Source organism: Ascaphus truei, chromosome 1 (genome assembly GCF_040206685.1).
Source record: "Ascaphus truei isolate aAscTru1 chromosome 1, aAscTru1.hap1, whole genome shotgun sequence".
NCBI classification, from domain to species: domain Eukaryota; kingdom Metazoa; phylum Chordata; class Amphibia; order Anura; family Ascaphidae; genus Ascaphus; species Ascaphus truei.
The window spans coordinates 40,043,467-40,064,527 of NC_134483.1; the positions used below are offsets into that span (position 1 = coordinate 40,043,467).

General features: G+C 41.5%; 1 protein-coding gene across 3 annotated transcripts in view; it reads left to right on the forward strand.

Annotated features, from left to right (window-relative positions):
- Nucleotides 1-21,061, forward strand: part of RAB27B (RAB27B, member RAS oncogene family) — a 280,946-nt gene that overhangs the window by 244,707 nt on the left and 15,178 nt on the right. For all 3 annotated transcript variants that reach the window (XM_075586615.1, XM_075586598.1, XM_075586607.1), the window contains 3 exons: nucleotides 3,074-3,245; nucleotides 5,838-5,923; nucleotides 15,719-15,822. In XM_075586615.1, the coding sequence (XP_075442730.1) occupies nucleotides 3,093-3,245; nucleotides 5,838-5,923; nucleotides 15,719-15,822 (343 nt within the window). In that variant the 5' untranslated portion in view covers nucleotides 3,074-3,092. The remainder of the gene's footprint in view (nucleotides 1-3,073; nucleotides 3,246-5,837; nucleotides 5,924-15,718; nucleotides 15,823-21,061) is intronic.

Consider the following 21,061-nt stretch of genomic DNA (forward strand, 5'->3'; position numbering starts at 1 on the left):
ACTATAACCCTGCCTAGATAGGCATGCATGAGTTAAATAATATACTTCCATGAGAATTTGTGAAAGAATTAATAGAAACTATTCCTATTAAGGCGGGTATAGACCAGGGGTGCACAAAGTTTTTTTTTTTTTTTTTGTCTGAGCCCCCCTGCATGCTTTCCCCGCCCCCCTCCCTTACCTTTTCTCCTGCCTCATCTGACGTCACAACATCTTGTTACATCACATTGCCATGGCGACGTGTCGCCAGAAGCCGCCGGAGACAAGGCAAGGGATATACAGAGGCCTCACGTGTTCCCCAGGCATTTAATTTAAATGTTGTGGGGAAAAGCGCAGGGCCTCTGTAAGCACCAAGCCCCCCACAGAAAATGTTGCATCCCCCAGTTTGCGCACCCCTGGTATGGACAAACCTGTAAGTTAGCAAGCATTGATTCCTGAGGACGCCTAATGGTGTGGCGGGGGCGTGGCCGTGACGTCGCGGAGTTGGTTCGCCCTCATTGGGCGAACTGCTCACGTGATCCGGCCGTCGCACGGGAAATACAAACCTGTTTGTAGCGCAAAGCGCCGGTCTCCCCGTAGCGCATGTGCGCACTATGCTCAAATGCCTTGGTGTCCTTGTGTTTGTTTCGCTCGCGCCGTATCCTGCACTATGGATGTAGCCTTACAGTCAGAGAATAATTCAGCAGATGGGACATTGTATATGTGTAAAATGTCCTTTACGTATCTTTCATAATTACTCCAGCATAACAGACCTCAGTAATTCTGGTTCATTACATAAAAAGAAACGTTTATTTTGAAGAAAAATACTTGCATACAAAAAATAGTACAAAATGGCGGTGATGTTCCAAATAAGTTATGGAATTCTTAAAAATGGTTGCATAGTTTTCTCTTTGAGTGGAATCTTTGTATTTGATCTTAATATCATAAGAACATCTTTCTTCCATCTTGATAAGGGATTCGCACATTACTCACATTACAATATAATTATGAGAACTGATTTGGATTTCTTACATTATGCAAATTCCTGATTAACACACAGTAAAATGTTACTATCATTGATCCGTATTGGTTTAAGGATGGACTCCGCCACCGTATCCACTTCAGTATCCCTACCTCCCTATAAAAACAACCTGGAATAGGAAGCAACATTATATAGGACCACGCGTAAGCAATTGGATAAAGCCTAGAAAATACAGAGAAAAAATTATTATTATTATTAGGGGTCACTAATAAATTCTAACCAATAGCATGCTCTGCTCCCTACAGTGAGAATCTTTTTATGTTGGATGTCCTTTTGTAACTCCTTTCATAAAATTAATTTATCACCAGTTTTCTTAACTCTCTTTCGCCTTAATTTGCTCATCTTTTCGGTTTACCATTCAGAGAAAGGGAAGTGTTGGGACAAGGCCAAGTAGTTTTTACCATGAAAGGGTGGTGAATTCATTGAAAAGCCTCCAATAAGAGGTGGCTGGTAGAGGCTAATACAAGAAGGGATAGAAAAAATTAACCGTGTAGGAGCTCAAAAGAGTGTAGACAAAGGTGCCAGGCAGGGCAAAGTCAATATGAAAGCATTTAAATGGAGTTGACACCGGGTATATAAAGTCGGGTAGGACTGTGATAAGGAGCAAGGTAAGTGACTAATAACGCAAGAGAGGGCTGTTAACGGGAGAATGGAAAGGTACTCACTCAATCCCTGACCCTGGCTGGCCGCCCGGTGTGGAGTCCACGCGACTCACAAGATCACCGCTCTGCTTTCCTCCTTCCAGCTCCAGTCCTGCATAGATGCGTCTCCCTCTGTGTTTGCGGCTGCTTCCGCTTCCGGTGGTGAACGCTGATCCTCGCAGCAGTGACTGAGAAGGTAAAGGATTCGTGGTCCATCCGCTCCAGAGAAAATAAGGTAAGAACTCACCAGCAAAAAGGGGTTAAAAACTAATTTATTGCCCAATAAATTAGTTTTTAACCCCTTTTTGCTGGTGAGTTCTTACCTTATTTTCTCTGGAGCGGATGGACCACGAATCCTTTACCTTCTCAGTTAATACAAGAAGGGACTGAAAAAATGATTGGGATAGACATGGCTATTCTACATATTAAGGATCAAAAAGTGTCTGCCAATTTTCCTTAATGCTGTTAAACCTGGGATTAGGTGGGCCAACTGATTCTTATGTCGTCAATGTCTTTCTGGTTGTTTTTGCACAGCTACATGATGCACTACTTTTTTCCTTTTTTTTTTTGTATATAATTCTTCGCTGTAAAATTAACCAAACCAGTAGCAGGTTCAGAAAAGTCTCCGCAGAGACTGCTGTGTGGGTGCACTTCACATGACTGAATATTCTAGTGTAGTTTGGGTATGATGGCAAGTTCTAAATCTTCCATAAAGCAGAATGTACTTTGAATATGGAGTTACAATTGACGCAGCTCCTGTAGTTCTCATTCATTACAAAATAGCTTCAGGCGCTTCAAACCTCTAAATTCAAGATGACATACAGTATGTTGCCCCCCAAAAGCTGAAATGTTTTAAGTATTGGAGAAAAAATGCGCGCAGTCTTATTAGATACCCTTCAGAATAGGTGGTCTCCCTCTGCAGCTTTCACTCTCCCGTGGTCAGAGGGGTGGGTACGAAACATGCAAATTAAAAAAGAAAGCGCCAAAAAAGGGAGGGGAAAACGCGTAGAGGTGACGTCATCACGCAGCGGGGAGCTGCGGTGGTTTCCCTAGCTCTGCATGGAGTGTGGTCCCTATTTGAATCCAATGTAAGCTGTGGTCACATCTAGCTCTATCCCATCACTGGACCAAGGGGCTGTGATTCAGGGACACCATGCTAGTGCTCTGTTATTTTGGGTTCATGCGAATCCTTATTTTATGAAGTGAATTTTATTATGCATTTTTATTAAGTTTGATATAAAGGTTATTATCTTTATTGATTGTTTTTTTTTCCGTTTTTGCGCTTTCTTTTTTTTATTTACATGTTTTAAGTATTGGCAGCAAAATATTTTTTTTCATCAAATTATACTTTAATCTCACACTTTTGGGGACGAACAAATGAGTAATTTGCTTTCTTGCTTGTATTTTTCTGTAGGTTCACTACGACAAGCACTATGACTGATGGGGACTATGATTATCTGATTAAACTCCTTGCTCTTGGAGATTCAGGAGTTGGAAAGACCACATTTCTTTACAGATATACAGACAACAAATTCAACCCTAAATTTATCACAACAGTGGGAATAGACTTCCGGGAAAAACGAGTGGTAAGCATGTTTCTGGGCCAGACATTTTCCTGAATTCCAAATGAATTTATTTAAACAGAAAACTAGTAATAAGAAGTCTCGTGATACCAGGAGAGTGTAAACACTGGAAGATGTTGTTAAAATGAGATTCGGCCTAATAAATATCCCTATGCATTGTATTTTTTATTATTATTGACACATTTTGTAGGTCAGAAAATTATAACGTCAGAATGCTGCCAGACGAATAGATCTGTGTTAATTTAATGATATAGATGCTTGGTATTATAAAACTTTATCCCATGGGCACCATGGCCTTTTAACATGTTTTGTGAACACAAATACTTTTTATATATCCCGTGTTTTCATGTCATGAAAGCCAGAATGACCATTTCATTAGTTATAAACTCTTTTTTAACATGCCCGTTCAATGCAAGTTGCAGTCACTTATTAACCTTTACAAGAACTATTCCTGAGTGAATTGTTGTATCTTAATTATTCAGAAATGAAAATGTTTTGTCTGCAAGTTGTTTGCTTTAGGCTTTTTCGGAGAGACACAAAGTAATTAATACTGTCAACTTGTATTAAACTGACATTATGCCTGACTTTAAATAAGGAAGAAGAAAAACCAATATGAAATGTGTTTTACAAAGCTAGTGGGGATCAGCAATATATATTTTATAGGCTTTGTTTTAAATTTGAGTTTGTTGATAGCTTGTGTGTTCTCTGAAATTTCTCAAGGCATCTTATAATTTATTTAACGGAAACATTGGAAGCTTAATAAACACGTATCCGCTGGGCCTATTGTCAATATCGGAGCCTTCCAAATGTTAACAGTCTGACATACTAAAATTGTATAAAACGAACCTCAGACCTCCAAGGGTAATTTATCTAACTCTATATAACAGATGCTACTAGAATAGTGAGCATTTCCCATAAAGTGGTATTACATGATTTGGTGTACCAAAAGCCAGTGACTTTGGAAGGGAAAGAAAACTAGTAACATAAGATACACTGCTTTATTGCGTGTGTTATTATTTTTCTTGTTTTATATAGCGCTAAAAGTGTGCTGTAGTTAAGATATTGCATGCACAATGTGTCGCTTCCTCCAAAGAGTTTACAACTTCATTTTGGTACTCGAGGTAGATAAGGTGACTTACCCAAGGTCACAGGGTCAAAAGAATGGGAGTTAGGACATGCTAAAGCTTAACACCCTTTAGTGAAGATGGGTTATGAAGACCTAACGCTGGGATTTGAATAGAGTTCACCTTGTTCTTACAACTAAGCTACTCCTTCATCCCAAACAAATAAATGGGAGATATTTACAGATGCAGCCACAAGTATCCGAACACTTGCCTTGAAAAATCTAGGGCAATCTCCCAGTAATGCTGCAACATGTAATGTAGGGCCATTAGTCTGTCTGCAGAAATTTCAGAAATGTTGCAGCATTACTGGGAGATTGCCCGAGATTTTCCAAGGCAAGTGTTCGGATACGATGGCTGCATCTGTAGCTTCACTGTAGGGTCCAGTCTTCCCCCTACCCCCCAATTCCTTGCATTTAAATGGAGCACCAGCAACCCAATCTTCTTTAGGTGGTGTCTCCTGTGGCAGGTCATGGTGTCTCTCCATGGGTTTGATTCTATAATCTTTTTTACCCTCTACAATAGTGAGAAAGTCTACATGTACCAGGACCCCTGAGTTCTGAAGAGCGCTAAATGACTGTACTCTGCAAACCGGGCTCTTCACATGTGATCATTTACCTGTTCTGCTTTTGAGCTTTGACATGTGTTTCTCTTGTTTTTAAATATTACTTTCATTTTTTGGCGTGTTTGTGTGGCACATCTGCCTTTGTATTCCAATCCCCCTTTCAGGGAAGGTCACAGAACGCATTGGGGGAAAGGGTGACAGTCCGTCACCCAAATGGAATTAATGTTGGACCCTGAATATATACATTGCTGTCATCCACGGATGGGTTAAATCGGCACTGTATGCTTTTTTTCCTGCTTATTGTAATCACATACTGTATAACAGAATAAAAACATGCAGAATGTACGTTTAAAAAAAATTATAATTTAAAGATATTTCTAATAAAGGCAAAACGTATTAAACGCATTCATTTGTTATTTCCATTTGTGCCACCAGAGAGTGCTTCATTACTTACTGTACAATGTTAATATGGACACTTTGTGAACAATGTCACTGCCACTATTCACAGGGCCGTAACCAAGGTCAAAACTATACACTGAAGACCTGTACTCGCTGCTCTTGCCTGAAACCTACACTGTATTCACTGTATTGTTGGGGTGGCGTGGCTGATTCCTATAGTTTTAATATGACTATCCCCTAGAGCAGGGGTAGCCAGCCCCAGTTCTCAAGGGCCACCACCAAGTCAGGTTTTAAGGATATCCCTGCTTCAGCACAGGTGGCTCAGCCACCTGTGCTGAAGCAGAGATATCACGAACACCTGGCCTTGAGGACTGGGGCTGGCCACCCTGGTTAACACCGACTGCTTTGATTTGTATGATGGCTTTTTCCATGATCTCTTTTACATGCTGTAGTATTTTTGCTGGTTGAAGGTCTGAAATTAAAAAATATTGTTCTAATATTGTTGTTCAGGTTTACAATAATGCCGGTCCCGGCGGCACGCACGGGAAAACCTTCAAGGTACATTTGCAGCTTTGGGACACAGCTGGCCAAGAAAGGTAAGCCATTTTCTTTTTTTTTTTTAGGGAACTGTGCTAACTTTTTGTCCTTTTCACATAATTCAAAGCATTACTAAGCAACGTTTACAGCCAGATAGGGACGTGTGGAAACTGTTAAGAGCTGGTTATGAGGCAGAGCTGTAGCTGGTTGAGGCAGCATACTCTCCAGAAGTTCCTAACTCCAGGCCTCAAGGACCACTACCAGTGCAGGGATTAAGTGTACCCCTGCTTGAGCACAGGTGGTTCAGTTAAAATGATTGGGCCACCCGTGCTGAGGATGATGATGGTGATAGCATGTTCTTGTATAGCGCTGCTAGTTTTACGTAGCTCTTTACAGAGACATTTTGCAGGCACAGGTCCCTGCCTCATGGAGCTTACAATATGTTTTTGGTGCCTGAGGCACAGGGAGATAAAGTGACTTACCCAAGATCACAAGGAGCCGACACCGGGAATTTAAATGAAAACATTGCATTAACCAGCTTTAATGCCGGCTTTTTTCTTTCTATTCACAAAAGCCAACGATGACTTTTCACGGCAGAGATATGATGGTAATATTCTTAGGTATGGAAATGACTTATTCACATGCTATTCTCCAAACATCGATACCTGGTCATTTCGGGCAATCGATATAAAATACAGCAAACAGTGTATCCCTTACCCCTGTCTGCCTATGTGTATAATCGCCACTACATGCAAGATAACCTAAACCAAGAATAAATAATTAAAGTACGTTAAATAAACATTTGAAATCGTTCTAATCATTTAACCACTTCGTAGCTAGTTCTGGTCACCCCACGGAGATGAGATGAGTTCTGAGCTGTATGGAGAGGTCGCATTGATGCTGGATGAGATTGCATCCAGTGAAGGGACTTGCACAGTGGGAGGTACAGGTGGAGCTGTGTTTGAGAAACATGAGTCTGGTAGCAGCATTTACAATGGACCTAGATTGGGGAGCAGAGCCAGGCAGATAAAAGGAGATTACAGTAGTCAAGAGGGAAATGTTGAGGATATTTATATTTATTAGGAGTTTGGTCGGCACCAGAGTGAGAAAGCGACAGATTCTGGCAATATTCCTGAGGTCCAAGTGGCATTTCAGGATATCCAGCTTCAGCACACAAATAGCTCAATCAAACGCTCAGTCTTCGATTGAGCCACCTGTGCTGAAGCTAGGATATCCTGAAAACCTGACCTGTTGGTGGGGAGGCTTGAGGACTGGAGGTGAGCACCGCGGGTATAGACGATCCCTCATTACGCAACATAGGGGCATATTTACTAAAGTCTTTTGTCTCAAAAACCGGGGACGAAGACGTGTCTTACAAAGGAAACACATCCCATTGAAAGCTATTGGAGATTTTCCATTGATATATCTGGCGCAATTCTTTTGCATTCGTTTTGCCCCATAAACCTGTCAGACTGCTTTTTAAAGCTTTTACCCTTTATACCGTTCTTTACCCCCAGAAATAAAGATAAGGTTTAGCTATTGTGACATAGTCCAAAGATGTTAGGCAGCTTTCTGCCCCATTTTAGAGCAGAAAGTGAGGGAATAGCTAAAAATGATCCGTTCCATAGCTTCACATTAACTCAGGCAGCTGGATGGAAAATCCAGACCACAGATTACAATGGCTCTAGTTCTCCCTCACCTGCTCTTCTAATCACATGCACAGGTATTTAGAGCAGAGAGGTTTTGCATTTCACTCTCTCTCCTTAGAGCCTGGAGGCTGGGGGTATCGCTGCTCCCCTGTTTCCAGTGTCGGGGTTGACGGCCCCTCCACGTATCACAGTACCAGAGGATTTGCCTGGACACCACATACAGATAAGACAAAACAAATGGTTACCACAGAAGATGTTTTAGCCAAGTGGGTGGCAGTTCCTGAAAACACAAACTTGTTGACAGATCCTGATGACGTGGTTAATATGGACTACGTTTGTACAGAGGCAACTAGGTCTCCAAAACCCAAAGGCCTGGTAATGGCCACAAAAGGGAAATCAAAGATTGAAAAGAAAAAACAACGAAGGTTAACACGGCGCCTGAATAGTTCCATATCTCACCAATCTGGACCACACTGTGGAGCCAAGGAGAATCTGGTCCAAGGGTCTCATCAGAAGCTAAAGAAACAGTCCAGTCATTTGCAGGTTGCAGCGGGCTATGAAATAAAGTCAAAAGATGCAATAGACTGGAAGTAAAAAAAAAAAAAAAAAAAGTTTGGGGGAACTGACCGATTTTTTTTTTTTTATTACACGTGTGGACTATGTCACGGACACTTAACTATGCAAATAAGCATTTTGTCAATATTACAATGTTATATTGGTTCTCTGTGTTGAAAATGTAGCTAAACTACAAATTAATATACAGGGTTGATGGCCCTTAAGATTACAAGGCTGTAGTATAAGAGAAAAAATATTGGTAGCTTACAATATGGAAAAAAAAAAAAAAAAAAAAAATGCCCTTTTCGGTTGGTAAATTTATAATGAAGTTCATATTCGTATCATGTGAATACTTAATGTTGTACTGAGGAGTTAGCTCAAGTATTTCAGGTAGGACGCTCACCCCAGTGAGGTCCATGGCCGCTCACCCCAGTAGGTGTGAGCTGGGGAGGGGGATATGTGACATAGTCCAAAGATGTTAGGCAGCTTTCTGCCCCATTTTAGAGCAGAAAGTGAGGGAATAGCTAAAAATGATCCGTTCCACAGCTTCACATTAACTCAGGCAGCTGGATGGAAAATCCAGACCACAGATTACAATGGCTCTAGTTCTCCCTCACCTGCTCTTCTAATCACATGCACAGGTATTTAGAGCAGAGAGGTTTTGCATTTCACTCTCTCTCCTTAGAGCCTGGAGGCTGGGGGTATCGCTGCTCCCCTGTTTCCAGTGTCAGGGTTGACGGCCCTCCACGTATCACAGTACCAGAGGATTTGCCTGGACACCACATACAGATAAGACAAAACAAATGGTTACTGCTGTTGCTAAAAGACTGTGCTGTATCTTGTGACCCTAAATGAGAGAGCATTGTTTTAAGCTGGGGAACCAGTTTAGTTGGCCAGCAGCTGTTAGAGAGACTGATTCTGATGTGTAGTTAGATCCCTGAAAGGGATAGGATTTTGCTTATATGATTTTGGTTTTATTTCTTGAAATAACAGTGTGGGAAATATTGTAACACTGAAATATGTGAACTGCTGAATGAAAGTATCTGAGTACCTCTAACCTTCACATGTTAAAGCTGCAGTACCTTACTTGGATGAAAATAAAGCAGGCAGAAGCCTGAGTTAAGCAGCATAATACTTTGCATGATCCTGTTTGTTGTATAATTAACCCTAGAAGACTGTGTCGGGAAGAACCCAGACAGACGTCAGCACTACAAAAGAGGGGCGTTTGTCACATATGGTGGAGAATGCGGGCAGACACTAAAGTCTGTGGGTTTGCAAATAAATGCGGGGGTTTAAAATGGCCGCCCAGCTGAAGTAAAATACAGATGCTATGAGTGAAGTCTGTTCCACTGTGTATATCAGTTGTGCTTCTAGCATACACAGAGAATGTGCGAAGTGTGGATGCAATAGCACCCTGAACCCAAACAGAAAACCAAAATGTTTTGCTGAAGAAAAAAAAAAACATTTTTTGCATCTAGCAAGTGCTGTTTGTAAAGCTAATGCCTTTTGCTGAAGTGAGTGAATTTGCAGCTAGCAAGTGCTGTATGTAAGTTGCTGAAGTGAGTGAAGTTGCAGCTAGCAATTGTCCCTACCGGGTTTCTAAAATGGCCGACTTTAAATGTTTGTTTTGTAATGTACATAATCATGCAAAACAGTGTCCCTTCAGGCCATATGATGATGATGATGACGATTCGTGTGTGGCCCCTGGAGGAGAGCCATACCTACAGGTGAATTTGGTGTGCTGGACCTGTCGTGAAGTGGGTCACATGGAAGATGTGTGCCCCAAAATTTTCAAAGACAAACAGCTGCAAAAGCAAGCAACGCCCTGTGAGTGCAAGCAAGATGTGGAAGCTGATACCAGTGAGTGTGTGCCCAGTACCACTGATATCTCTGGAGCTAATAAAGCAAAAAGAAAGAAGAAGAAAAAGAAAACTATTCCTCAAGTCACAGGGGAAGTGACCGAGCCACTTGAACCTGCGCTGTCAGGACATGCGTCAGAAAGGCGCCAAGATGTGCTGCAGACCGGAGGGACCGGCAGAATTGTCACGGGAACAGTGGCAAAGGAAAAGGAGGAGCAGAGGGAAGCTGAATCCTTGAACCAGGATAAAGAGGCTTTGGTTTCTGCACTCCAAGCTGCCCGCCATGATTATGAAGTCCTGTGGCAGGATTTGGGGAAGGAGCGAGAATGTTATAAGAAGGTGCAAGAAGCGAACGCAGAGTTACAGAGGTGTATACTCCCAGCTTTACAAGAGCACGAGGCTTTGAAGAAAACAGAGTCTCTCTTACGGAGTGAGCTGGAAGAGGTGACGACTAGTCTGGAAAAGGCCAACACCGTAATTACTATCCTAAAACAGAAATACGGGAAGGCTCTACAAGAGGTTCATGCGCTTAAAGCAGAGCTGGAACTCTCACACCATGAGGTCTACGCTCGCAGCACAGAGCTGTGTACATTAAAGGAAACCTATGAGAATACCCTGAGTAATTTAGAGACTGTAAAAAGAGAGAATGTAAGTCTGACAGAAAAATTCAGACTTGACTGACCAGATCAGTGAAGGTGATGAGAAGCTTCACCAAGCAGAAAAAGTGGAGAAGCAATTGATCCAGGAAAAGTTAGAAATGCAGGAAGCACTGCAGAATACAGAATCAGCGGCGATCCAGGCGACACAAACTGCAGAGCTCCAAAAAATGGAGGCGCTGATGCAAACCCAGAGCAAGCACCAGAAAGAGGTGAAGACCCTGAGGGAGGTCTGGCACGATCAGGTTGAAGAGCTGCAGAAGCAGATGGCTGAGCGCGAGATACAGTGCGCCAAGAGAGAGGAGGTGTCCGTCCGTCAGGTGGTTTGCCTGACACTGCGCTATAAAAGCGAGATGGCCGATATCTACAAGCAGCTGGACCACACGGCAAATGAGGGGGCCCGGCTGCAGCTGGAGCTGGACAAGACCCGGAAGGAGCACCTGCAGCTGCAGGTCAAGAATAGAGAAAATGAAACAGAGTTAAACCTCGCTCTGAAACAGATGACGGACATGGGAGAAGCGGCTAAAGTGGTTCAGTCGGGCTATCAATCCTACCTCCTAACCAAGCAAGCTGTACGTTCCTATACGTGTATCTTCAATGCTGTTGCAATATTACGATTTGCTATAAAGATGAAGTTGGAGAAAGAGATTCCAAGGCTAAAAGAGACACGGTCACAAAAGGAGACCAGGGAAAGTAAACTCAATGCCCTCACTGATGACAAAGAGGAAGGAGAAAGAATTGACTTTGATTGTGCTGCTGTTATTTCAGAAACAGATAGGCACCCTCCTGAGAATATACTCCCTGATCTGGAATTCAAAAATCCAGATCCTCAATCTCATTTACGTTGTCCAGAAGATTATCAAACTAGTGGACACACCCAGGACACCACAGAAGATGTTTTAGCCAAGTGGGTGGCAGTTCCTGAAAACACAAACTTGTTGACAGATCCTGATGACGTGGTTAATATGGACTACGTTTGTACAGAGGCAACTAGGTCTCCAAAACCCAAAGGCCTGGTAATGGCCACAAAAGGGAAATCAAAGATTGAAAAGAAAAAACAACGAAGGTTAACACGGCGCCTGAATAGTTCCATATCTCACCAATCTGGACCACACTGTGGAGCCAAGGAGAATCTGGTCCAAGGGTCTCATCAGAAGCTAAAGAAACAGTCCAGTCATTTGCAGGTTGCAGCGGGCTATGAAATAAAGTCAAAAGATGCAATAGACTGGAAGTAAAAAAAAAAAAAAAAAAAGTTTGGGGGAACTGACCGATTTTTTTTTTTTTATTACACGTGTGGACTATGTCACGGACACTTAACTATGCAAATAAGCATTTTGTCAATATTACAATGTTATATTGGTTCTCTGTGTTGAAAATGTAGCTAAACTACAAATTAATATACAGGGTTGATGGCCCTTAAGATTACAAGGCTGTAGTATAAGAGAAAAAATATTGGTAGCTTACAATATGGAAAAAAAAAAAAAAAAAAAAAATGCCCTTTTCGGTTGGTAAATTTATAATGAAGTTCATATTCGTATCATGTGAATACTTAATGTTGTACTGAGGAGTTAGCTCAAGTATTTCAGGTAGGACGCTCACCCCAGTGAGGTCCATGGCCGCTCACCCCAGTAGGTGTGAGCTGGGGAGGGGGATATGTGACATAGTCCAAAGATGTTAGGCAGCTTTCTGCCCCATTTTAGAGCAGAAAGTGAGGGAATAGCTAAAAATGATCCGTTCCACAGCTTCACATTAACTCAGGCAGCTGGATGGAAAATCCAGACCACAGATTACAATGGCTCTAGTTCTCCCTCACCTGCTCTTCTAATCACATGCACAGGTATTTAGAGCAGAGAGGTTTTGCATTTCACTCTCTCTCCTTAGAGCCTGGAGGCTGGGGGTATCGCTGCTCCCCTGTTTCCAGTGTCAGGGTTGACGGCCCTCCACGTATCACAGTACCAGAGGATTTGCCTGGACACCACATACAGATAAGACAAAACAAATGGTTACTGCTGTTGCTAAAAGACTGTGCTGTATCTTGTGACCCTAAATGAGAGAGCATTGTTTTAAGCTGGGGAACCAGTTTAGTTGGCCAGCAGCTGTTAGAGAGACTGATTCTGATGTGTAGTTAGATCCCTGAAAGGGATAGGATTTTGCTTATATGATTTTGGTTTTATTTCTTGAAATAACAGTGTGGGAAATATTGTAACACTGAAATATGTGAACTGCTGAATGAAAGTATCTGAGTACCTCTAACCTTCACATGTTAAAGCTGCAGTACCTTACTTGGATGAAAATAAAGCAGGCAGAAGCCTGAGTTAAGCAGCATAATACTTTGCATGATCCTGTTTGTTGTATAATTAACCCTAGAAGACTGTGTCGGGAAGAACCCAGACAGACGTCAGCACCTCAAAAGAGGGGCGTTTGTCACACTATGTAAAACAAGAACTGGCTTAAGCTGTTCAAATTTACATAACCTTCAAATCCATTTAATAGTGTCACACAGGCTTCTACTGCAATATTTGGACCATATGATTATCAGGGTTCTAGGGATGAGCGTAACAGGTCCTGGTTTTAAATCCCCCATTTCAATATATTCTCACAAGGGGTAATATTAGCTTTAAAGAGCGTATAACATGGTAAAATATTAGGTTGATCCAAAACTGGGTTGTTGGGAGAGGACAGCGGTCTGATCAGCATGGGCCGAGGTTAAGCTCGGCAAAGGAAGGGCCCCACTTCTAGGATCGGCCGGGCTCTCCTCCATCACCAGGTCTGGGACAGTTGCCCGAGCTCTCTTCCTCCCCCTGGCGGTGGCATTGGCCCAGTCAGACTTGTGGGTTTTGCACTCTCCGGCAATGACAAAGGCTAGAGTAAAAATGCAAACAAATCTGCTGGCTGCATCTGTCTTTGATGTCCTGAAACATTTGGTGAGTATAAATACTGCCCTTGGTTAAATAAAACACACGTCATGAGCATACTTAAAAATATAAAAATGGGGTTGAAATTGTAATGGTTTTAAAACCGCAATGCGTTCCTTGTGTTTTGATCACTCACTATGCTTCACTGCTTCTCCACACAATGCTGGGATTAGAAGTAAAATTTCTCTAGATTTTTTACAGATATATATGTATCTATAGTTTTATTTATATAGCGCCATCCAGGTACATAGCGCTTTGCAGCAATAATACCTGTGACATAATATTATAACACATAATGGGAATTAGCCTCACTGCCTTGAAGGTACACCTTTAAACCTATGTAAGATGCTTTCTCTGCCTTTGCTCGTAGAAGGTGAGTTTAACACACAACTTTGTATATACAGGGTCATCATTCTAACACCCACTCGTGAAAGTGAAAGGAGCCATTAGTGATTTAAATGGCAGTCACTGCTTGTCTTTCTATTCTTGCCACTGTGAATCCTCATTCTTCCTTCACATATATTTAGTAGGACTTTTCTTGGTGCATTGTGTGAGGCCTCAGTCACTTTGAGTTCCTAACTGGATACAGAGACCATTGAGTTTCGTCTTGGAAATTCTGAATCCACTGTACGAGTTGGGAGCAGGAAGCTGAAGGCACTTATGTTATATTTCCTTTCCAAAATAAATGGAGGTTTTGGTGTAAACTCTAACTCCATGTACAGTACTGTATAAATAATTGAGAGAGTACTTTGCGTTACAACAACATTTTCACGTAAAATTATTAGCGGCATACGGCATTTTCATGGTTTTTCCATTTGTTTTCTTAGTATGATGTTCGTCAAATACAATCATTATTTCCTTTTTTATAATATTTTTTTTTTTTTATAACTTGTATTTTATTGAAATATTTTTTTGCGTAAGAAATATAATAAAACATACATTACATAGTTACTTTGTGCATCGTAATAAAATAAATACAATCTTTGAAACATTGTGCTGTATATAAAGTGGGGGTTCCACGACTTTTCGCGCCCTACTGAGCCGTGGAAAATGGGGTTGAGGGGGGAAAAGAGGGGGGGGAAAAAAAAAAAAGGGGGGGGGGGAGGTGGGGAAGGGGGAGGAGGGTTAGGAAATGGCAGGGGGGATAGGGAAAGGAGGTAATTGATTACTAGATGTTGGTATCGCCGGGTCACGAGAGATACTCCAGTTGTCAGTCGTAGAATGAGTAAGCTGGTGCCTGAGTGTTGAAGTATATAAGATAGAGCGGGATCTTTGAAATCGCTCACTCCTACAGGAGAACGCATCTACCATTATCAATGCCAAATTGTGTTACGCTCAACCCCGGGGATGTCTGTCTGTGCTAACCAAGGCAGCCAGACGTTTAGATAATTGTCACCAGTGTCGTTAACCAGACTCGTTAACTTTTCCATCTGGCAGATAAACCATAATCGATTTCGAATCTTTGGGATGTTTGGTATGTCGGGGCGTTTCCATAGTGCTGCGATCTCACACCTCGTTGCAATTGCAAAATGAGAAATTAATTTATTTTGGGATTTTGTTAGATCTTTTAGAGGTCTGTTCAGGAGGAACAGCCAAGGATCTGGGGGAATAGTGAGGTCAAAAATCCTCTGTATCCAATTTCTAATCTTGTCCCATATTTGGGCTATTCGTGGGCAAGACCACAGCATATGTAACAAGTCGGCCGTTCCTCCGCACTGTTTGGGGCATAGGGGGGAGGAACCTGGCACGAACTTAGATAATTTGAGTGGGGTGAGGTACCACCTCATGAGTACTTTATATGCGTTCTCCTTTAGTGTGGTGCAAATAGAGCTTTTGGCTGTGGCTAAAAATATGGTGTTCCAATCGTCCTCCTCTAGAATCTCTCCTAGGTCCGTCTCCCATTGGTTTCTAAAAGCAGGGGTGTGTTGGTGTGATGCTGAGAGATCGACTACTTCTTTATATATCGTTGATATAAGTCCCTTAGTGTCGGTTTCTGCCCGACAGAGCTTTTCGAATTTAGTCAGGGGGGGGTATGGGGCCAATTTGTTGTAGAATGCTCTTATCTGGAGATATTTAAAGAATTCTGAGTGGGGGATATTTTGTTCTGATCTGACCTTTTTTATAATATTTTAATCACAGGAAGATCGTCACTGTCCCACAAACTGCAGTTTTGTATGCAACCATTTGCCCGAGTTAACTGTAATTGTTTTGCCCTTTTAGGTTTCGAAGCCTCACTACAGCATTTTTCCGAGATGCCATGGGCTTCTTATTAATGTTTGACCTCACTAGTCAACAGAGCTTTCTGAATGTCAGAAACTGGATGAGTAAGTATTATAGTTTTAATATAAATAAATATATATATATATATATATATATTGTATTCTGTCCTGTTTTAGCTTTACAGTTGCTGTTACATATTTTGATTGTATATCTCAATGTTCCTTTTAATGCATATCTTGATTTCTTTATAAATGTTTGCACTTATTAGGTAATTCTATAATTATACTGTATGTGTGTATAGATAGATCTCTGTGAGGTAAGGCACTCCTCTTTATAGTTACCAACCCGGGTGCCATGGATGTAGGAGTATATGTATCAACTCACAATGGATCCAGGACTCAGGGAGAAGGAAAGTAAGATAGAAGTATACCTTTTACCTCTATTCGATGGGAGTACACACACACACACACTATAGATGTACAGGCAGTCCTCGGTTATCCAACGGAATCAGTTCTGGAAGTACCGTTGTATACTGAGTCCCATGTTAATCAGTGGTGGTGAGCTTTGGATAACGCATTCAGGCGTCAGCGCATTCTGGCGTCGAAAAACAGCCCATATGGTTGCATTGTAAAGTGTTGGATATGTCATTTGTTGTAGAGTGAAACGTTGGATAGCGAGGACTACCTGTAACATGAATTATGTTGGTCTTAGTCAGGGGAACACATGGCTTACCCCAGCTTCAAGGCATTAATGCATCTGTGTACATGTATACAGTATAATATAAATACATTCAGTACATATACATACTTGACTCCATCCATGAGGGAGAACTATACAGAACTACAGAACACGCCCCTACCTCTGTTCAAGCATGCACTCCACTCCTCCATTTAATCTCCCCTCTGCTCCTCACTGCTTCCTTTCAACTCTCCTCTGCTTCTTCCTGCTCCCTTGTCTCCCCCGTTTACTCCACTGCTCCTCCTCTTCCCCACACACTCCACTGCTCCTCCTCTTCCCCACACACTCCACTGCTTCTCCTCTTCCCCACACACACTCCACTGCTTCTCCTCTTCCCCACACACACTCCACTGCTCCTCCTCTTCCCCACATACACTCCACTGCTCCTCCTCTTCCCCACACACACTCCACTGCTCCTCCTCTTCCCCACACACACTCCACTGCTCCTCCTCTCTTCTTCTCTTGGATCCTGTAGACGGACGTTCACAGAGGTACACAATTGGAGGCTTTTATAAGGTGAAATTATAATAAGGCTTTATTGTGCCTTTTCCTTTTTATCAGGAAATCATCCAAACACAGGGGGGGGAAACAAAGCTTCTATTCACTTGGGAGTATTTCTAGTGAAATCCTATGCAATTAATTCACATCTCCGTTAGTTAAGCATTTCTCCCAGCCCCATACATATAGCATGAAATAAGCAGATATAAGCAGTCTCTTAATTATGAAAGTCTTATCGGTTTCTTGCTGTAGAGTAAGCTTCTCTGCTCTCCTGGAACCGCACCCGTGCGTGCACAGAAAATATCAGCATCCAGGTTTAGAAGTCTTATTTGGTGTCTTGCAATCAGCTATGCTGGGCAGAACTCAAGACCGGTCAGCTCCAGAGATGTGTCAGTCTCTCCTGGGAGACTCAAGAACACTCCTCTGTCTCCAAAGGTCAGCTCTCATTCAGAGCTAAGGAGTCACTTCCTGTCTCACAGGACAGGCTTTTGTAAGCAATCTAAATCAGGCAGGTGGTGTTTCTTAATTGACTACCAGCAGTTAACCACCACACTGCTAGATTAAAGGCACATTACTTGAACAGGGCTTACTCCCCTGTTCAGATCCCATTGCCCCTCTCCTCATTTCTGAAACACACTGCTCCCTCTTGTCCTCTGCACCTTTTGTCTCCATGTGTGAACCACTGCACCCAGTACCTGCTCCCCTCTTCACCCTGTTGCACACCATGGTCTTCTCTCTAACCCCCCCAATCCCTATCCTTGTCACTGTGCCTCTTTCTTTTTAATCCTGTGAAGCATCCATCAGTGCTGGGATTCTGCCTCTTTCACTTCCCGCATTGTCCTGTCCCTGCAGGCAGAAGTGCGCTGATTGTAGCTGCAGGCAGCTACAGGATGGGAAATATATTAATTGTAACGTAAACCGGCTTTTAATCTTTTTAATACTATTGTATGTCAACAGATGTAGGTTTTTTTTTCCTCCACAATTCTGATTTATTATTACGATTTGTCTTAAATATGTAATATTTGTAACTGTACTCCTTGAAACTTCCTCATTTGTGACTTGTGGTATTTACAAAATCCTGTTATTTGATGTGCATGCTAAGAAGAAAAAAAGATTGTTGAAGCAATTTTTACAGTATTTATGCTGCTTTATTACTGTTTCAATTTTTTAGAAATTCTATTCGTTTTAGTCTATCTGTTTTTTTTTTTATTATTGTTAAGGTCAACCTAACATAGGGGCTTAAGTCTGAATCCTACATCAAATTATACAGAGCAGAAGTACACATAAGATGAGACTGAGAGCCCCATCATTATTGAGCTCATCTGTACACCAGCAGTGTAAATGCCATCCCTGTAATTGTCAGAGTACTAGTTTAAACAGACATTGTGGGAAAGCCTATGTTTGCTTTACTTCACGGTTTATATTTACAGCACTCCATATTATATTAATCGAATAATGGGTAAGAACAAAGTTTGGAGAAAACAGTGGAAACAGTGGTACCTAAAGTACTATGCCCATGCTGGAAGTGGCTGGGCACCAGTGATATTGGTGGATAACATAACAACATACTGTAGTGCCGACGAGTATTCTAAAACAAATCTGGGGCAATCACCAACAAGACCCAGGTACATGCTGGGTACATGCTGGGTACATGCTGCAACATTTCAGTGACATTTCTGCAGACAGACTAATGGCCCATCGGATTAACAGTGGGGGTCCCTGGCAGTCCCATTCAAACTGAATGGGACTGCCAGGGACCCCTGCTGTGTGGTATGGTAAAGATTAAAAAAAACCTTCTCTCTCCACCATTAGGGCTCACCTTAAAACACATCTCCTTTAAAGAAGCATTTGAGTAGCTCTGAAGTCATTTGGCTAGTACTACACATCCTATATGCACTTACCATGACCCTTTGCATGCAGAGGTAGTGAGAATCGCTGTCCCCCGTGCCACGGTCAAGGAAGCAAAGTCTACAGTACCGGAGACTGTCTGTCGCGAACGCGCTGCTTCCGAATGGGAACCCCCATAGCGTTAATCCTCCGGTGCCGTGACAACCACGGTTTCTTGACCGCGAGAGGCAGCGGCACCGGAGACAGTAAGGTCTCTGTACTCGCATAACACCCTCTTACTCTCTCTCTTTATGTTCTCCCTACTTATAATTGATATTGTAAGCTCTTCAGAGCAGTGCTTATTCCCATTAAGGCTATTATTGTATTGCCACGTGTGTTCATACATACGGTCAGTGGTTGACAAATCACCAAAAAATCTACTCGCCACACAAAAAAATCTACTCGCCACCTAGTACCAAACGTGTGCTGCTTGGGCCAATATTTACTCGCCCGGGGGTTAAATCCACTCGCCCGGGGCGAGCAAATGTATAGGTTTGTCGAACACTGCATACGGTACATACATAAATTAGAGCTAAAGGGATGTGTCCTGCTCCTTGTTGGCTTCCTGAGCACCACCTGGTGGTAGGTAAATGTATGTGACAAAGAGCACCTGCACTATAACTAATGCATTCATTTTGTTTCTTATCTCACTTTATCCCTCTTTGGCTTCCAGCTGTTAAATTATAAAGGGTAAAACTTGCAAAGTTCGCGTAAGCAGGCAGAAAGCTTGCACATCTCTAGAAGTACATATGTAGCACCTGTTCTTATCCCAATGTGTCAAAAGTCCCCAGATCAGGCAATGTGTTAACCAGCAACTCCATTTTGTTGTAATGTTTGATTTTGAGTAACATGTTAAAACTCTGTGAGATTGCATGATAACTTGTGCTGGGTTTAATTCAGGCAATCACTTTTCGGCCGAGTGGTCTGTATTTACAGTAATTACAGGTGTGTGTGTGTATATATGTACACACATACACACACACACACAATGAAAAGATGTTCAGGGCACTCTAATTGGGCAAGAGTAGAACATATAACATATCTTTAGGAGCAGGGTGCTAGCAGTGTAGCCGAGACCAGCATCCAGCGACAACGATAGATAGACAGGAAAAAAGATCTGTATATGTGTGTAATATATATATATATATATATATATATATATATATATATATATATATATATATATATATATATATATATATATATATATATATATATATTTGTACCAACAGAGAAAGCAACCTTGTAAAAAGCACACGGACTACCAAATAAGTGTAAACAAGGATTTTATTAAAGTGAATAAAAACAAGGGATAAGGTTAAAAGAGGAGGGGGACTCACATCTTCCAACCTCTCGCCTGTGACACCCACATTTCTAGTGGTGACGTATATACAATACTGCTATCTGTGCTATTCATGCCTCCACTTAATGCAACAACTCACCTAGATTGTGTGGTGATTACCTATCTGTGGATGTACTAATTTGCAGTGTGTTTACAGGTTTCACATGTTTGCTTCTATAGAGCTCCTTGTGTTTTTTGGGTGTCAGATTTGGCTCCATGGTTAGACCCTTGCCTCAAGGTATACATACTTGGTAGATGTGAGTCCCCCTCCTCTTTTAACCTTATCCCTTGTTTTTATTCACTTTAATAAAATCCTTGTTTACACTTGTTTGGTATGTCCGTGTGCTTTTTACAAGATTGCTTTCTCTGTTGGTACAATATTACTTCAACCTTTAGCACCACTGTCTAGTATTATTCATACTATACATTGACAGTTTTGTGGACACTGGTGATTTATTGTGTTGAGCGGTATTTCTGTGTGTATTATCACACACACAAATACCGCTCAACACAATAAATCACCAGTGTCCACAAAACTGTCAATGTATAGTATGAATAATACTAGACAGTGGTGCTAAAGGTTGAAGTAATATTGTACCAACAGAGAAAGCAACTATATATATATATATATATATATATATATATATATATATATATATATATATATATATATATATATATATATATATATATATATATATACACATAATATATATATATATTATTATTATTATTCAGACAATGAGCTTAGGATAAAGGTGCTTTTTATATTAGTTCTGGACCCACTGCATGTTTCTAAAAGATAAGTTTCTGATTAAAAAAAAAAAAAGCTTAGAAGGTGGAAAGGCAAAGTACTGTATAATAATGAATTCAATTTT